This window comes from Saccopteryx leptura, chromosome 10, assembly GCF_036850995.1.
Source record: "Saccopteryx leptura isolate mSacLep1 chromosome 10, mSacLep1_pri_phased_curated, whole genome shotgun sequence".
NCBI lineage: Eukaryota > Metazoa > Chordata > Mammalia > Chiroptera > Emballonuridae > Saccopteryx > Saccopteryx leptura.
In genome coordinates, this window is record NC_089512.1 from 35,374,225 (window position 1) to 35,394,396 (window position 20,172).

Consider the following 20,172-nt stretch of genomic DNA (forward strand, 5'->3'; position numbering starts at 1 on the left):
AAGTGGGAGCTAATTTCAGCTGGGCCCTGGGCCCTATTCATGTGTCATTATTTTTTAAGCACTTCCTTGATTTCTTGAACAAGCTGGTTTGTGTTCATCTTGTATTCTTTTTACCCCCACGCATGACATTAGTCATTTCTCCAACAAGCCCTTCCTTTTAGTGGGGAATGGTGTTTAGAAACCAAGATCTAGGTTTTAAGTGTGCTCTTGCTGTGGTATATCTTTAATTTTAGGTCCTTTCAGCATCCTAAACATAAATATGTACACAGCCACATACATAGCCATATCTGTTTCTTTGTTTACATAAACACACAGTAAATATATATTGATACCTACACCTGGAATTCAACACTACAAGGTTCATTTTAATTTCCTTCCTTTTCATAACTTAATACCCTTCTCTAACATTGAGAAACCTGGCTTTCATATCATGATATTTACCTATCTACTCAATCATACAATTCACAGAAAAGTATTTCAGAATAGTTACCTAATACTGTTGCAAATAAACATACTTAGAACCCAATACTTGTGCACAGTACATTTTAAATTTAGACTCAGGGTATCTAGCCAAATACTATGTACACAGCCACATACATAGCCATATCTGTTTCTTTGTTTACATAAACACACAGTAAATATATATTGATACCTACACCTGGAATTCAACACTACAAGGTTCATTTTAATTTCCTTCCTTTTCATAACTTAATACCCTTCTCTAACATTGAGAAACCTGGCTTTCATATCATGATATTTACCTATCTACTCAATCATACAATTCACAGAAAAGTATTTCAGAATAGTTACCTAATACTGTTGCAAATAAACATACTTAGAACCCAATACTTGTGCACAGTACATTTTAAATTTAGACTCAGGGTATCTAGCCAAATACTGTGTTCAAAAGTTACTTGAGTTATTCCCCACCTGTTTGGTGAGGTTGTGTTATTCATTTGAAACAGTTTCATATTCTAATTATATTCCATTATGAATCCCCCCTCTTGTTTTTATTCTGAATATGTAAAACATTAAGATGATTCCAAATATAAAAAGTGTAACAAAAAAGTATAACAAAAAAGTCCACCAAGGAAGGTGTCTTACCACTTCTGAGCCTTCCCTACTGTTCCCACCCATCTCTTACAGGTAACCAATCTCATTCGTTTGTGGGTTATCTTTTTGGTCCTTCCTTTTGCAAAAATAAGCAGGTAACATGCAATTCCTTATATCCTGGAAATCATGCCATCATTTAGAAATGGCCTTCTTTTACTTTTTTTTTAGCTGTGCAGTATTCCATTGAGTAGATGTACCATATTTTATTCATCCAAACTCCCAGGTATAGACATTTATACTTATAATTACAAATAATACTGCAATGACTAATTTTATGAAAATGCATTTTTATATTTTGGAGAGAATATCTTTAAATTCCTAGAAGTAGGACTGCTGTGTATTTCTGTTAGATATTGTCACATTCTCCTCCATCCAGGATGCACTATTTTGTATTCCCACCAGCAATGTAGGAGAGTGCCTATTTCTCTGCATTCTTACTAATAGAGTGCCAAAAATCAAAGAGTTTCATAACACAATCTGCTACATAAAACATTAGTAACTCAGGAGTAGCTTTAATCTGTATTCCACTTATGAAAGAAGTAGAAATATTTCTATTTAACCCTGATATATATACTATATATATACACACATACACATATAAGGCTTTAGAGCAGGGGTCTCAAACCTAACTCAGCATGTGGGCCGCAGAGCAAGATCACAGCCATTCGGCGGGCCGCACTAGGTCTACAAAAGGCAACTGTTACGCAACACTTTTCTCACTGCAGTTGAAAACAAAAAAAAATCAGTACAAAATTGTTCGGCGGGCCGCGAGTTTGAGACCCCTGCTTTAGAGGTTAAACCTGCATTACTCCGATACTCTAAGAATACCTCCCCCAACCCCACCCCAGCACTTTATGCTGTATCTCTGGGAGAGTAGAACTGAATTAGCAATACAAAAGTCTCCCTCCATTTCCTATGTGCTTAATGTCTATTTCTCCATTTCTTCTCTACCACTTTTCCCTTGCACCATTATATTGTCCTTGACAATCCTTCCTCTTTTAAGACAAAAAAAAAAAAAAAAGTGTGAAGGACCAGTGGTGCCAGACCAAAGGGCTTTGCAATCCCTGACTTTGCAGCTGACTTCAGAGTGTAGGATGGAAGTCAGAGATGGGAATGAGAAAGTAGGCAGAAAACAATTAAGAATATGACTACTGACTGTAGGGTATAACTAAATGATTCAAGTTGGCCTCTGGAAAGAGTAAGTAAGGCCAGGACCCATAAAAGTGTGACAAGGTCTAGGACCTACTTTGGGTCAGACTAACATATGTGACTTGATCCCAAGGACAGACTAAAGCACTCTATGGCAGAAGCTGAATATTCAGTATTACGAAAAGCAGCACAAAGCGATACTTACACCAGTTGAAATAGCTCCAGGTCTCCTGTGAGTCTTCGTTTGACCATGAGTAGCAGGCTGGCCTTTAAATCCCCACCGCTTCATAACACCTTGGAAACCTTTACCAATACTGAACAAGATAAACAATAGAATTTTCATAATTAACAGAGCACGAAATACTCCCAATTGTACATTTTTATAGTACCTTAGAGTTTTAACAAAGCTCCTAATCTAAATAACTAGAAAAGGCTACAAATTCAAAACTGCAAATGAACATTCCTTTATCTCTGACCTGGTCTGCACCCCTCCTGAAGTCTCATTCTATATCAAATGACTAATTCAAGACTGTGAGACAAGAGAAAGCTAAGTGAAGGGAGTTCGATCTGAACAGGGAGTTTTATCATCATAATCCTAAGAAAAAACCTAATAAGAGTGGTAAATTTCCAGAAGTCCCAAAGTACTCAAAAGAGATATGGCAGGCAACCATTAAGATCCCCACGACCCTAAGTAATCACCTCTTGAGTCTGAGTGGACCGAATAACTCACTTCTAAGGAATAAACTATGGCAAAAGTGATGAGATGCCACCTCTGACATTAGGTTACAAGGAGAATGTGGCTTCATTCTTGGCACTCTCTTGCCTGATAGGCTCTGAAGGAAGCCAACTGCCATATCATAAGCTATTCTATAGAGTCAAGAGGCAAGGATGTCTCAGCCAACACCTGTGGACCCAAGGCTTGGCAACAGCCGAGTTAGTGAGCTTGGAGGCGATTCTCCCCACGTCGGACCCTGAGATGACTACAGCAGCCCATGACACCATCAGCCTGATCAGCTTAGTTTACTGGGATTCCTGACCACAGAAACTGTGAGGTAATATCTGTTGTTTTAAGCTGTTACGGTTTAGGGTAATTGTTAGGCAGCAAGAGAAAGAACACTAAACAATAATAATGCCCCAAATGCTGAATGTTTTACTATTAGAAGATAGTAGGTAGATACTGGTTTCAAGGTTTGAATAGGAACCTAATGAAAAAATTAAAATTGGAGAGGAACAATTTCTTAAAGAGCAATATTGCATTTTTTAAAATAAAACTATTCTACTTTCAAAGTCTACTAACTAGAGAAACATTTTGCCATGCAGGTGGAAGGTGAAAAATACTAAAATTCAAAGCATTATTAAGTCCGCCTGTGATGGTCAAATATATCAGTACAAATGACACAATGAAAGGGCTAGAATAAAGCATAAGCTGCAATGGACATATATTTAGAGACTCTTAAACAGTTTTTTTCAGCTTTCATTAGACAATATGTTAATCTATTTTAAATATTGTGTTTCCTAATCCTAACAAAGGTAGCTACTATTGAATAGAAAGAGAACAGTTCAGGCTGTTTACAAAAAAGGTCAAAGAGCAAAAGATGAAAACCACCTTATTTCCACAAGGACTTTGCAATACACTTAACAAAGAATTATCAGAGTAATGGACTGAAGTAAGCCCATTTGTATAATAGTTTGTTTTAGAGAAATAAAGAAGTCAACATAAAAACAATCTATGAACTATGTATAGAACCTAAGAGCTGAACATTATCATATCAGAGGTCAAAAGTTATTTGTAGCCTTGACCAGGTGGTGTCGACCTGGGATGCTGAGGTCCCAGGTTCAAAACCCCAAGGTCATCGGCTTGAGTATGGGATCACAGACATGATTCCATGGTCACGGGCTTGAGCCTAAGGTCGCTGGCTTGAGCAAGGGGTCACTGGCATGGCTGGAGCCCCCCCAACCCCATCAAGGTACATATGGGAAAGCAATCAATGAACAACTGAAGTGCTGTAACTACGAGTTGATGCTTCTCATCTCTCTCCCTTCCTGTCACTGCCTCTCTCTGACTAACAACAACAACAAAAAAGGTATTTGTATATGAATATAAATGTAGCTAACACTACTTTCTTCATATTAATCAACTGGACACATCACTTACAATGTATACATAATTCTTTGTTGCTTCAAAAACCTCAAAATAATGCTTATTCCTGATAGAAGAGCTAAAACAGAAGTTTCATATATATTAAATTTAAAAAGTTTGCAAGATTAACACTTAAGAAGAAAACTATGGCCTGACCAGGTGGTAGCACAGAACGTAGGACTGGGATGCAGAGGACCCAGGTTTGAAGCCCCGAGGTCGCCCGATCGCTAGCTTGAGCGCAGGATTGCTGGCTTAAGCGCGGGATCGCTGGCTTGAGTATGGGATCATAGACATGACCCCATGGTTGCTGGCTTGAGCCCAGAGGTTGCTGAATTGAAGCCCAAAGTCGCTGGTTTGAGCAAGGAGTCACTCACCCTACGGTAGCCGCCAGGTCAAGGCACATAGGAGAAAGCAATCAGTGAACAACTAAGGAGACTGAAGAGCCACACGAAAGAATTGATGTTTCTCATCTCTCTCCCTTCCTGTCTGTCCCTACCTGTCCTCCCTCTGCCACAAAAAAAAAAAAAAAAGAGAAGAAAACTATGATAATCAAATATTTTACTGAAATTCTGCTTCAGTAACTTAACAAATATTTCTATTTAACACTGGGTTTTAAAACATTTGAAAAATAAAAACCTTGGCAATTTAAAAATAAAAAGGAAACACCTAAAGAGTCATTTGAATCTATGATAGTTTTTGACAAATAACACTTTAAAGAAAAAAAGGGGAGGGGAATGGCAACACTAAATCTAAAATGAACTTATTTTTAAATACCACATTCTAACATTGCCCATTCTTGGTAGAAAGTTTGCTGGTGCCTTCTGAGTTCTCAAACTGACTCATCTCTTCCTTAAAGAGAGGATGACTGTGCACCAACAACACACATGCCAGCTAAATTACAGATGATAATTTAGCTCATTTTGAGAGTAAATGATTATAAGATGAAAATGGTACCCTGAAAGTGCTAATTACCTATCAGCTAATTACAGACTGTCTTTAAATCTAGCTCGAGTACATCATGTTGTTATAGTGTGTACAATGGGAAACTCTTCAATAAATAACTTTGAAACAAAAGGACAAAACAAATGACATGACAAATTATTGGCTTAATTTAGATATGGAGAATAGAGTGCACCTGTTGATCCATGGGTGGTACAGTATCATTTCTATTGTTTCTCTCAGTTATCACTCAACTGAGAACAACAACAACAAAAAAAACAACAAAAGAAATAAACTAATCTATACTTAGCATACCCACACAACACACATTTCAAATATAAGGTTCTCACAGGTCACATGAAATAAAAACCTTTATTTTACTAGAAATGATACACAACACAAAGTACACATGCTTTACCTCCAAACCCTTTTCTAATGCAGTTTTTAGTTAATGACAGCAAAAAAAGTCAAATCAAGGAAAATTCAAATTAGAAAAACCATAATTTTCAAAGTTCCAAATTTAGTATAACATCTAAAAATTAAAAGAAAATATTTTATTTAGAGCATTTATACTTGTTAAACCAAGAATTCATTAAAAAACTCAGAAATACTATTTAAATTTAGGAGACTTTATTGCCCTGTTTCATGGCCCATTTCCTTAGTATACAGTAGTATATCTTCATAAAGGGCAGGGATTGTGTATTATTTAATCCTAGTGCCCAACCTAGAGAAGTCGGAGTAATTTTGTTACTGGCAATAGTCTTAGTAAAAAAGATTAGTTTCCTTTATTTTGCCCTGTAGTTTCCAAATGTTGTATTAATGGGCATGCCTTTCAGAAAAGTTTAATCAGATGGTGTTAAAAGGAGAAGAGGGCCTTAAAGGTATGACTGTAAGAATCTTGCAGAAGAGAGCCATAATGTTTCCAACTGCATTCTACAAATCACTAGCACATGGATTTCATTCCCTTGCCATATTATGACAAATGCCCAAATGTCTACCAGCAGACAGTTTTTAATACAAGCCCATCAGTACTTCCTCACTCTGGGAAACTGCCGTTGATGTCATAGTGCAGGATACACTCGTACACGGGGATAAAACAAACAAAATGACCACGAGGTGAAGAGTGCTCTCACGTCCATCCATTCCCAGTCCTCTGAGAACTTCCTCCGAAGTTCTCACACCGAGTCCTTCCCTCTCCATCAGCTCCTTCTACCTTCTCTTTCCTCTGCATTTTCCCTTCTCTTTCTCAGGAAGCAAACTGTCCGTCCTTTCTCCTTCATTACCTGCAATCTGTTTTTCTTTCCAATTATTCTCTGGAATTCATTCTGTGTTTAACCCCTTAATTCTCACATCCAAAGTCTTTTACTAAAATAACTTTTTATTATGGGAGCTTTAAAACATATTTGAACCAAGGGCCAAAGAATTTCTGACTCAAGGCCTATTCTGTTCCATCTTTTTCCTTCCCCTACGACTCCAATGGATTATTTTAGAACAAATTCCAAATATCTTATCATTCCATCCATAAATATTTCAATATGGGTCTCTAAAAAATAAAGATCCTTTTAAAGAACAAAACCACATTACCATTATCACAATCTAAAAGAAAATCATTCTTTAATATCATTATCTAGTCAGTTTTCAAAAATCTATGGCCTCTTTTAAAATAGAATAATTGTCCTCTCCTGCTTCTTACCACCCCCACCCCACCCCCAATCATTTCCCCCCATTTTCCTGCTTCCCTACTGCTCTTTGAGAAGTTATTTTCCCTTTATAGCTACATTAAAAGCTGCCCTTGAAGTCCTGCCTCTGACCCTCTTCTCATTATGGTTTGAACCAGGGGTAGGCAAACTATGGCCTGCACTGGTTACTTTTTGTAAATAAAAGTTTTATTATAACACAACCCTGCATATTTTCCTACTTACTGCCTGTGGTTGCGTTAGAGATATAATGACAACATTGAGTAGTTGCAACAGAATCCATAATGCTCACAAAACTAATATTAACTATCTGGCCCTTTGAGAAAAAGTCTGCTGACCCTGAAGCTATTACTAATAAGCTGGTGTTCCACAAACCTGACCTTTGGCAAGAATTCTGCTACCATCCCATTCTACAGATGTTTGGACCATATCTAACCAGAAGACCTCAGCCATTCAATTACAGTATTTCAGAAACAGGAACTAAACACCCTCTCTTCAAGATGTCCTTCTCCATGACCACTAGAAGGAAATTTCTAAAATGATAAGGTTATCACACAAGCTGTCTCCTGCTCTAAAAAACAAAACAAAAACCCCAGCAATAACAAAAACAAACTAAACAACCTTCAATGTTCCCTAGCAATTTCCTTAGTTTGAGGCACATAAGGCCTTTTATAATTGGGTCCAGCCTAACTTTTCAAACACTGCCCATTACAGATGTAGTCACAGGAGATTGATTACTCTATGAAGCTCTCAATATGCTACTCTTCTGCATGCCTCTCTCATTCAGTTCCCTCCACCTCAACCACCCTTCCCACGGCACTATCTTCCACTATTACCATGACAAACACTGAAAGCGCCTGTCATCATGTATTGCATCAGCTGTAAAGTACTTGATCTCTTTATTTAAAAAATCAAAATCCATACTGTAAATAGGTTTTCAATCAGAATCGTTTCCAAATTAAGCTTGAACTTTCTCTCTTTATCTGATTTATGCTGTAAAAACTTTAAGTGACTTGTACATAATCTCTCAGAAAACCTATAACTGAGTACCATATGGAAGAGAGGATTCTTTTTTTTTTTTTTTTTTTAATGTTTTGTATTTTGCTTAAGTTGGAAACGGGGAGGCAGTCAGACTCCTGCATGTGCCGGACCGGGATCCACCCGGCATGCCCACCAGGGGGCGATGCTCTGCCCATCTGGGGTGTAGCTCTGCCGCAATCAGAACCATTCTAGCGCCTGAGGCAGAGGCCACAGAGCCATCCTCAGTGCCTGGGCAAACTTTGCTCCAATGGAGCCTCGGCTGTGGGAGGGGAAGAGAGAGACAGAGAGGAAGGAGAGGGGGAGGGGTGGAGAAGCAGATGGACGCTTCTCCTGTGTGCTTGGGACTCCCGCACGCCAGGCCGACGCTCTATCACTGAGCAAACCGGCCAGGGCCAGAAGAGAGGATTCTTGACTTCTCTAAGGATGCCCCAAGATCTGGTTACATTTTTATATTTAATAAATAAAAATGGAGGTGGGGTAGGAACGTGAAAAAATCACTAGTTAACACCAGTTTCTCTGGTTAAACACTGCATTTGAACACATGGAAATGGAGCCTGTCAGTTCCTATCCAAAATCAAGACTGGGCTTCTTTGTAAAACTGAACCACTGAGAACAGAATGAAGTAAAATGAAATCTTTAATTGTGAAAAAGTATTATTGAATATAAAAACATAATGTCCAAACCAACAACTTAAAGAACGTCTTATAACATATTACTTAACACCATTTTGTTATTTATTTTTTGTGACAGAGAGACAGAAAGAGGGACAAATAGGGACAGACAAGAAGGGAAAGAATGAGAAGCATCAATTCTTTGTTGTGGCATCTTAGTTGTTCATTGACTGCTTTCTCATATGTGCCTTGACTAGGGGGCTACAGCAGGCCGAGTAACCCCTTGCTCAAGTCAGCAACCTTGGGCTTCAAGCCAGCGACCTTAGGGCTCAAGCCAGCAACCATGGGGTCATGTTTATGATGCCACGGTCAAGCCAGTGACCCCGCACTCAAGCTGGTGAGCCTATGCTCAAGCCTGATGAGTCCACACTCAAGCCTCGGGGTTGTGAACCTGGGTCTTCTGTGTCCCAAACCGGTGCTCTATCCACCGCACCACCACCTGATCAGGCCCACTCAAGAGTCTTTTACTAATAATTAAATATTCCAGTAAACAAAAAAGGACAATTTTCATTAAAATAAATTACATGCATATAAAAGGCCCTATTAGCTAGTTCACCATCTCCATCAGGTTTGGCTTTTAATTTATGATAAACTAATAGAGCATAAAGATTTTAATCTTTAATTATAGCTGCTCCTCATTTCAACAAACTCACCCAGATGTTATCGATCTACTTTCATCTCCACACATTTCAAAGATAAAGCATCCCCACCGATGGTCCCTGCACACTCTGGAAGTTAACTTCTACCCAATTCTGTGCCGCTGTCAAACCAATTTCATCAGTGATGTATAGCTCCTGAGCTCACGAGTAAGTCACGGTAGACTTTTCCAATTGCTTTGTGTTCATCACATATAGTTAAAAGCTGGCATGAAATATCTGTATAGCTGTTACTCTCTAGATGAATTTGTGACAGCAAGACCAATGCAGACATTCTGTTTCTGACTAAAAACTGTAAACCTCGCAGCAATATCTGGGAACATTTTTGTCAACAAGAAACTGATAAATGCACAGCTTATAGCTTTCTGATATCAGAACCTAGCTCATTCAATAGCACTAAGAGCCAGATGTGCAGTGACTCCTCTGGGTCCTCTCATAAAAGAGACCATTTCCCAGCTGTCTGAAATAAACCCAGGATACCACATTTGCTGTGCTGAGTTCAGTCTGCTCTTTTTAAAAAAAGAAAACTCCAATAACCAATTCTGCAATATCATGACAAGACTTAACAGTTTTCTGAAGGTCTTTGGCCACATCTTTTCTTCAGGAGCTCAGGAAACCATACTGCCATGTGCTGTGAATCTATCATTATGTATGTATTATTTTTTCATTAATATAGATAAGAATGAGTTATGCGTCTTAGAAAACTGAGGGATTATTCTTTGGAAACAGAGTTTAGAATTGAAGGGAACCTTAGAAACCATTCACTCCCATACCCTTATGTTAAATATAATCAAATCTACATCCAGAGAAGTTAAGCTACTTTTCCAAGGTCAAATCATCCCTGGTAAATGAAAGCATCTGGCCATTATTTTCAACCCAGGCCCTTTACTGCCTCTTGAGAAACAGGTTACAGCAAAATATGAAACTATCTAGCAAATCAGACAGGCATGAAGCTAGTTCAAGGGCATCAGCATTATTCTGTAAATTCTAGATGTAGCAAGTGGTGTATAATCCTCAAATTACCTAGAGTACCTTGTAAGGGTATATAAAAGACAGTCTAAACTAATATGGCAATAACTTGATGTACTAGAAAATAGCACGATTGACTTCCTAATGATTCAATGTTTTTAACCATTTAAAAAGATAATTTCTATTAAAGGACACAAAGTTTTCCTTTTAATAAATTAAAAAATAATACTATCAATAATAGAGATAGTAGTCAATACTCTAGAGCAGTGATCCCCAACCTTTTTTGGGCCACGGACCAGTTTAATGTCAGAAAATATTTTCATGGACCGGCCTTTAGGGTGGGACGGATAAATGTATCACGTGACCGAGACAAGAGTCAAGAGTGAGTCTTAGATGGATGTAACAGAGGGAATCTGGTTATTTTTAAAAAATAAAACATCGCTCAGACTTAAATATAAATAAAATGGAAATAATGTAAGTTATTTATTCTTTTTCTGCAGACGGGTACCAAATGGTCCACGAACTGGTACTGGTCCACGGCCCGGGGGTTGGGGACCACTGCTCTAGAGCATTTATTATGTGCCAGGCCTAGAGCTAAGAGCTTTCTGTTTATTATCTCATTCAATCTTCACAACAGGGCTATGAAGTAGGTGCTACACTTATTCTCATGCTAAAGATGAGGCAACAGAGGCAAGAAAGCTGCCTAGGCCACAGCTACCGAGAAGAGGAGCCCACGCTTTTAGCCACTCCCTGGATTTCCCCCACTAGGTCCCAATTTTACTGACTTTGAGTAAGAACAAAAACAAAAAACTCACCTCTGTATAGTTAAAAGTGAGGCAATTATAGATGCCTACTATAAAAACAGTTTTAAAGCAAGAAAACAACAAAATATAACCCTAAAACACCACTCTCCAAATTCTAATCTTTATCTTCAGTCATTCAATTTAACTGATTTAAGAGGGCTTTTTTTTTTCAACAGGAACTGTTGCCCTCTATGGTTTAATCACTCATTTTGAAAATTGTTTCACTAATGTGCTTAAAAATCTACTGCTTTGAATAACTAGTAAATAAAGTAACTTAGTAAAGATGAAGTAAAATTGAAAATGTGCAGGGCTGGACAGGAATCATATCCCAAAGGCAGCCCACACCTCCCCCCTCCACTGGTCGGAGGACAAATGAACTAGAGAGAGGAAGCTTTCTGACAGTGTGCAGGGCTGGGCATGAGCCCAAAGAATTGTTACTCTCTTAAGGGCCCACCTGGCTTTTTATTATAATCACCTTAAGACTGATGGGGGCCCTGGCCCATCTGCCCAGTGGACAGAGCATTGGCTCGGCGTATGGATGTCCCAGGTTCAATTCCCAGTCAGAGCGCACAAAAGCAGCAACCAACTGCTCCTTTCCTCCCTCTCCCACTTCTCTCCCTCTTCCCCTCCTGTAGCCAGTGGCTCGACTGGTTCAAGTGTTGGCCCCAGACAGGGTTGCCGGGTGGATCCCGGTTGGGGAGAATGTGGGAGTCTGTCTCATTATCACCCCTCCCCTCACTTAAAAAAAAAAAGAAAAAGAAAAAGACTGATGGACAATAATATTTCTGTACATATTCTGCTATCTTAATGAAAGAATCCAAACTAACCAAACATCAGTGTGTGTGCACAGGAGCTCTATCAGTCATCAAATTCCACCCACTCCTTCCATTTTTCCACCAGGGTAACATTATCAAGGTAAGCACCTATTGTGAGGCCAAAGGGCAATGAGTCCAAAGGACACTGATGAATTTAAAAAGATTATACAAGAAATTGCTACTGTAATGTAATAAGATAATGCTCAAAAATATATGGGTTGTCTTAATTAGCCAAGAGTTGTAGACAAGATTTTTAGATTATACTGCATTAAGAAAAAAAATCTTTTAAGCAGCTGAATGAGATGTTTTTTTATTACAATCTGGGCTTCAAGTTTTAAACAAACAAATAAATAAGTCCCAGACAACCAGAAGAAAAGTTACTTCAGGTATGGCAATGTCATGAATTCAAAGCTCCAGAGGAACAGGAAGATGCCTCATTGTTATGGATGTGATTCATTACAGTCTGTGTTCTTTAATCCTTTGACACAGAGACCCAATATTTTCCCCTAAACAATGCAGAATGCAGTTTTACAGTTTTCTTTTTGTTTACTGTTTCACTCTTTCTTGATTTCTTTAAAAAAATAAAATAAATAAAAAAACTTACAAATTATAATAAGCACCTCTAGGATTCAACAGAAAACAATGGGTTCTATATTGATGATAGAATCAATAGTCATACCTCAATCTCACCCACTATTTACATATTATCCACAGCTGTTTCCTCCCCAATATTGAGAGAGACCAAAAAAAGAGAAAATATTAGACCCCAAACCATCATCTATTAGAAGTTACATTGGAGCCCTGGCTGGGTAGCTCAGAGCATCTTCACGATACACCAAGGTTTGCAGCTTCAATCTCTGGTCAGGGCAAGTACAAGAATCAACCCATGAATACATAAATAAGTGAACAACAAATTGATTTCTTTATACCTTCTTCTCTCTAAAAAAATCAATCAAAAAAAGTTACACTGGAATATAATCACCATTACAGAATAAGAATATAAACTTTAAAAGGGCACTAGGGTAGTAGGGTGGTGCTCGTGGTGGTGTGGAAAACACATCATTATACATGCTAGTCTTAAAGTGTTATTTTGAATGAATTTCATAAATCTGCCATATTTCAAAGACTGGGCGTTATTATCTGTTAATATCATAATAAAACTATGAAAAATTATTCTGCTAGAATGGTCCTATATATTATTAGATGAAAAAAATCTTTCCCATGTAACCTAAATTGAACTTGTATTCTCAGACCCTTTAGATAAAAAAATATATATAAATATTTCTGGCCTGAACTGTGGTAGCACAGTGTATAAAGCAGTGACCTGGAATGCTGAGGTCACTGGTTTGAAACCCTGGGCTTGCCCGGTCAAGGCACATATGGGAAGCAACTACAAGAGATGCTTCCAGTCCCTCCCCCTCTTCCTCTCTTTCTTTCTCTCTAAAATGAATAAAAAATATTTCTGGTATAAAAGTAAAAATTAAAATAAATTCTGGTAACAATATATTCACCTCACACTCCACAGTGACACAGGTAAATTTATATATTTATATGGAGAATTATACCCAAATTCAGCACAGATATACACAATCTATCTTTCAATGTAAGCAGATTTCCTACACAATTATTAAAAGAAGAACATTTAAAAATTTTAAGTAAGTCTTCAAGAACAGGCTGCTACTGTTGGTCACTGGTCCCTTTAAAAAGAAAATGTCTGCAGATAGTTTCATTCTTTTTTTTTTTTTTTTTTTTGTATTTTTCTGAAGCTGGAAACGGGGAGAGACAGTCAGACAGACTCCCGCATGCGCCCGACCGGGATCCACCTGGCACGCCCACCAGGGGCGATGCTCTGCCCACCAGGGGGCGACGCTCTGCCCCTCCGGGGCGTAGCTTTGCCGCGACCAGAGCCACTCTAGCGCCTGGGGCAGAGGCCAAGGAGCCATCCCCAGTGCCCGGGCCATCTTTGCTCCAATGGAGCCTTGGCTGCGGGAGGGGAAGAGAGAGACAGAGAGGAAGGGGGGGGTGGAGAAGCAGATAGGCGCTTCTCCTATGTGCCCTGGCCGGGAATCGAACCCGGGTCCCCCGCACGCCAGGCCGACGCTCTACCGCTGAGCCAACCGGCCAGGGCCCAGTTTCATTCTTGAAGTTAGATGGGTCACAGTACCACTATTTTCAATGAGAACGTATTTTTTTGTTTTAAATTTTCTCAGTTATTTCTAAAGACTGTTTAATACAGCAATTAAAATTGAAAGTAAAAAGGACTTGAAATACTCAAAATATCAGTGTGAATTTTACAATTAAATATAACTATTACAACATGAGAAAAATGAAGAATTCAATTAGAGATTAATTTGAGGTTTTCATCTTTTCTAGTGGAAAGGAGATAATGAAGCCAATGACTATAGAGATCAATTTCCCATTTCATACTAACTAAAATGTGAGTAATAAGCAGGCCAGGTTTTATCAACAATGTTTTCTGAAACTGGATTCACTACATTTGTTTTCTTTAAAGCAGATGTTTATAGGTCACAACTGGAGCAGCGTTAAGGAAAGGAAGTCCTAGGATTCTGTGCTGAGCTAAGTAAGAAGTGGGAAGGAGAGGTGGTTCCAGGGGTGAGCTCTTGACTACTGTCCAGTCCACTGGTTTGCAAAGTGTGTTCCTGGCCTAGTGGCACCCACATAACCTGGGCACTTGTTAGAAGTGCAACTTTGCAGGTACTGCCCAGCTCCACTGAACCAGAAGAGGGGTGTGTGTCCTGCCATCTGTAATCTGTGTGTAGCAAGCCCTCCTGGAGATTCTGGGCCCACTCAAGTGTGGGAACCAACGCTCCCGTCCGTAAATCCATGTCCTTCATCAGCTGACTTAACCATGTTGCTGCACGATTTTTTTCTCCAGTTTTTCAACTGTAACAGGGTTAGTAATCAAGAAGATGGAGCCCAGAAGTTTCAAACTTTTTAAATGGGCTCTGGAAACAGAGGACAATGTAGTTAATTTCTGGCAGTAGTAAGCCACAGTACAGGAGTGAGGACTTAGAGCCTACTCCCAAAAGATGGTTCCATGTGCAGTCAACAGGAAAAAGAAACCCATTTTCATTGGCTCTGTTGGCCTTCAACTCTAGGCAGGGGAAATTGTCTAAAAAATGAGAACCATCAGGGACAGGAGACAGAACTGAAAAAGGAAAAATAAAAGCAAGCACATGCACACACCGCTAAACCCACACTCCCACCCACCGCACAGCCCAGAGCGGTGAGCGGCAAAGAGAAGAGGCGGCAGCACCTGGGACTGGAAGCAGCTGAGGATCCACTGCTGCGCCCAGAGGGAGTTCAAAACAGCTGCACCCAGAAGGACAGAGTCCTACAAACTCACAAGCACCTACATGCATCTTGAGGCTTTAATAACATGCCAGCTACAAGGCTCTAGGTCTTTAGAAGCACTTAGTGAGAGGATGATAAATGCCAGTTCACTCTGAGCTCAGGCAGTGCACACACATAGAGGAGTGCACACCAGAGCCCTCCGCCCACCGGTTATCCAGTGAGAGTACAGAACACCACACCGCAGCCCACACACATGCGAGGATCTTCTCAGATGAAGGCCCTCCCTTCTCCAGAGTTCAGTGTCAACTGCTTTAACCCCAGGGCTAGTTATCCTCCCAGCTTCTAGTCTTGAGGCTGACAAATGGTTTTATACAATCTTCTTTTCTGGGCATATGATCTTAAAACAAAACAAAACCAATATACGTCCTTCCCCTTTCACTTTATAAAAGGCTGACATTTTAAAAATAACTTTTAAGAAGCCAAGGAGCCTGACCAGGCGGTGGCGCAGTGGATAAAGTGTTGGACTGAGATGCCGAGGACCCAGGTTAAAGACCCCGAGGTCGCCAACTTGAGCGCGGGCTCATCTGGTTTGAGCAAAGCTCACCAGCTTGGACCCAAGGTCGCTGGCTTGAGCAAGGGGTTACTCGGTCTGCTGAAGGCCCACAGTCAAGGCACATATGAGAAAGCAATCAATGAACAACTAAGGTGTCGCAATGCGCAACAAAAAACTAACAATTGATGCTTCTTATCTCTCCATTCCTGTCTGTCTGTCCCTGTCTATCCCTCTCTCTGACTCTGTTTCTGTAAAAAGAAAAAAAAATTAAAAAGAAAAAAAAACAGAAAAGAAGCCAAAGAAACCCAACAGCAGCATCTGAAATTAAAGCATTTACTGAGCACAGGCATTTGAAAAGCTAGGCTAATCCAAGCTAGTCACAACCCTGTCATAAGGCATCAGCTAACAAAGGCCCCTGACTTCACAGGGCTTCTCAGAATATCCCACATGGCCTATAAAATATGCAATGGAATTGTGTTTAAATTAACAGATTTAAAAAAGATTACAGAATTACTCTAAGGTATTTTATATGTAATAATTAACTCAGAAATGAAAAAAAGTAAAATAATCTAATTCAGAACACTGCTAACTAACCAAACCAAAGCTTTATAGCAGGGGTCCCCAAACTATGCATGCGGCCCCCTGAGGCCATTTATCCGGCCCCCGCCGCACTTCCGGAAGGGGCACCTCTTTCATTGATGGTCAGTGAGAGGAGCATAGATCCCATTGAAATACTGGTCAGTTTGTTGATTTAAATTTACTTGTTCTTTATTTTAAATACTGTATTTGTTCCTGTTTTGTTTTTTTACTTTAAAATATGATATGTGCAGTGTGCACAGGGATTTGTTCATAGTTTTTTTTTTATAGTCCAGCCCTCCAACGGTCTGAGGGACAGTGAACTGGTCCCCGGTGTAAAAAGTTTGGGGACCCCTGCTTTATAGCTTCAAAATTTTGGATTCTTGACAAGAGAAGGCAGAAAACAAAGTTACCAAGCAACCAGTAATCTCAGAGACCCCAGTAAATGTATAGAAATAAGTTCACAACAATCAAGGAGCAGGGAAAATAGGGAGCAGTTCATAATCTCTCTAAAAAGAGGCTGCACTCTACTGCCAGCCTATCTCATTCCATTTCTACATAGCTCATCAAGGGTAAAGGCCCCTATCAGCTGTATGCAACGACCCACATTTGAAGGCAGGCAGTAATAGTGTGGAAATGAAGGTATATCTGACTGCGTTGAGGGAACTGATGCTGACACTCATGTGATTTCCTCTGATAAAAGCTGCTCTGCCTCGGTCACATGACCTTAACACCATCTCAGCGCACCCGTGGGACACTGCTCATTTCCAGAGGGCTTCTAGTCAGAATATTCGTGGAACACAGGCTGCAGACTTGGTCAAATGACAAAACGAAAACTGAGGCACATAAAGAAGTAATATTATCACCTATATGGGTAGAACAAGAAAAAGGAACGGACAGGAGCTGCTATTTAGAGTTTAGTTTAAGCCTCCGTCATGTAGACTCTAATAACCTATACTGAACAATTTCTACATAAACACATACTGGTGCTCAATTACTTCATTCATAGTGAGGTAACCTCAACTAATTTTTGAAAAATTACTTCTATAAAATCTACAATAAATGTTTCCTGGAGATCATCCAGCTAGTACTGAACTTACCTTAAGCCATTTGATAGATGGTAAAATATGAAAAAACTACAAGTGCCCAAAATATCACTGCTCAGTCTAAAATATGACTCAAAGTCAGCGTTGCTGTTAGAATGACAATTCAGTGTTGATTTGTACCAAATTAAAGCGTTGTTTAACTACATAAAAAATGTGCTTTTACGGAAGAAGTTCCACTTATCTAGTACTGAGACATAATGTCATGCTACTTAAGAGGCTTAAGGTGTAATACTATTTCTTCTTCCCGATTCTAACAGGCTTTTAACCCAGTTACAAAAATGTTTTTCAGTTAAGTAAGAGGAACCTTAAGCACAACTATTACTATCACAAATGGCATAAAATGTTTCCAATTGAACTAGTTCCTAGAATTAGAAAGAACCGCCAATTACTAGACTATACAATAATCTCAAAAGAACTCCATAGCACTGTTCATATATATTTCACCATCAAACTGTATATAGCCTTTGACATTCAAAATAGAAGAACCCAAAGAATATGACCTTTCTCTTAGTCCCATCTCAAGAAGCATACATCTCAGTTTACAAGCTATAACCTGATATGAACTCTTCACATACAACTAATTCAATGAAATTTAAAAACCAGTACAATCAGTAACATTAAAGATGAGAAGTATGAATGAGAATAATGCTTATTTATCCTTTATTCACTAATTTGAAAAACTGTACTTCTTCCACTTGCTCTGTTATTTTTACTGTAAGAGGAAAACGCAAGGAAAAGAGAATCCATTACGAGGACCTACGTTTTGGCTGTGACGTCCACGTACTGCCCCGGGCGGAAGTGAGCAGCATAAAGAGGAGTGCCTTTATGAAAAGAAAACAAAGTCAGTATGAAGTTTGTCCAGAAATAACTTCACTAAACATAAACTAATCCAGGAAGCCTTCTACATAACAGATTTCAAAAATGGTAGGAGATTTTCCTCTGCATTTATAATTAATGCAGAACCACCAACTATAAGATAATAAAATTACTCCACAAACATTCTTTACTTGACTACATAGGCTAATTAACAGTCTGCCCTAGGATGAGGGACATGGTGCTGGAGACCACGGCCAGCTGGAGGTGTGCCTTCACAGCAGTCACCGTGGCGCTGCCTGAAACGGGCACGTCCTGTGACAACCAGTGTTTCCTGCTGCTACATACATAAGCTGAATGAGTCTTGGTCGTTTTGGTAACAATATAATAAGATAAGGTATATTTCCTATTTCATATAAGAAAAATAAAAAGAATGACAAAAATGTTGGGGTTAGGTCAAATCACATTTTGCCCTTTGGAGACAAGTTACTCCCCCAAAATATCTGAATTATTTGAACACAGGTCCATCATTCTCTGGGTAATAACTGTGGTATGTATAATGTATAATATACCCATAAAGCCCATACATATGAGATTTTTGGTAGACTGGTCAGTATTCCAATAAAATAGTTATTCTAGTATGTGCCCAGATATCTGGAATAGCAAAAAACTATAGATACACCTAATTTAATATATACTAACATTTCCAAAAGTAGTTGTATGTAAATAGAACTTACTTTAAATGCACTTGGGAAATGTGCTATTTAATGGAATCTTGTAGCTCAAAGCCCTGTAAAATACTTTATTTATATAAATTTGGAATTAATATTTATGAGAACTATTTAACTTGGCAATTAATCTCTAAACATTTATAAGGCACTTACAATATGTAAAGTTAGAAATACAAAAGTCTAAGGCATGGCTCCTGACCTCAAGAATTTATTATTGAGGTAAAGAATCAACATTACATCATCAAATAAGAGGCCACAAAAGGTATTTTCCCAAAGAGGACATACAGATGCCCAATAGACTTATGAAAAGATGCTCAGTATCACTAATCATCAGGGAAATATAAATCAAAACCAAAATAAGAGACCAACTCACACCAGTCAGAATGGCCATTATCAAAAAGTCAATAAATAACAAGTGTTGACACGGATGTAGAGAAAAGGGAAAACTGTGCAGCCATTGAGAAAAAGAGTATGAGATTCCTCAAAAAAGCTACAATATACTACCAAATGACCCAGCAATTCCACTCCTGGGTATTTATAAAAAAACAAACAGACAAAAAAAAAAAAGCACTAATTCAAAAACATGTATGCACCCCTATGTTCATTGCATCATTACTCAAAATAGCTAAGACAGATATGCAAGTAGCCCAGCTGTCTGTGATAAATTAGATAGATGGATAAAGAAGATGTGGTATATATACACCATGGAATATTACACAGCAATAAAGGAATGAATTTTGCCATTTGTGACAACATGGACACATGGACGGATAAAGAGGGTATTATGCTAAGTGAAATAAGTCAGGCAAAGAAAGACAAATACCATATGGTTTCATTTACATTTGGGATCTATAAAAGAAACAAATGAACAAACAAAACATAAGAAAAACAGACTCACAAAAACAGAGTCCAAAGAGATGGTTATGAGAAAAGAGGGGATGGGAGATAGGTGAAAAAGGTGAAGGGAAATACAGTCAATAACATCGTGGTAAGTTTGCACAGTAACATACTATTACTAGAATTAGTGGGGTGGTCACATTGTAAGGTATAAAAATGTTGAATCACTATACTGTACACCTGAAATT

The 20,172-nt window shown here is 38.8% G+C and overlaps 1 protein-coding gene across 1 annotated transcript in view; it reads right to left on the bottom strand.

Annotated features, from left to right (window-relative positions):
* MRPL3 (mitochondrial ribosomal protein L3) overlaps positions 1-20,172 on the bottom strand; it is a 52,365-nt gene that overhangs the window by 8,894 nt on the left and 23,299 nt on the right. The window contains exons 6-7 of the mRNA XM_066350651.1: positions 18,304-18,364; positions 2,468-2,576 (exon numbers count right to left, since the gene is read on the bottom strand). Of these exons, the coding sequence (XP_066206748.1) occupies positions 2,468-2,576; positions 18,304-18,364 (170 nt within the window). The remainder of the gene's footprint in view (positions 1-2,467; positions 2,577-18,303; positions 18,365-20,172) is intronic.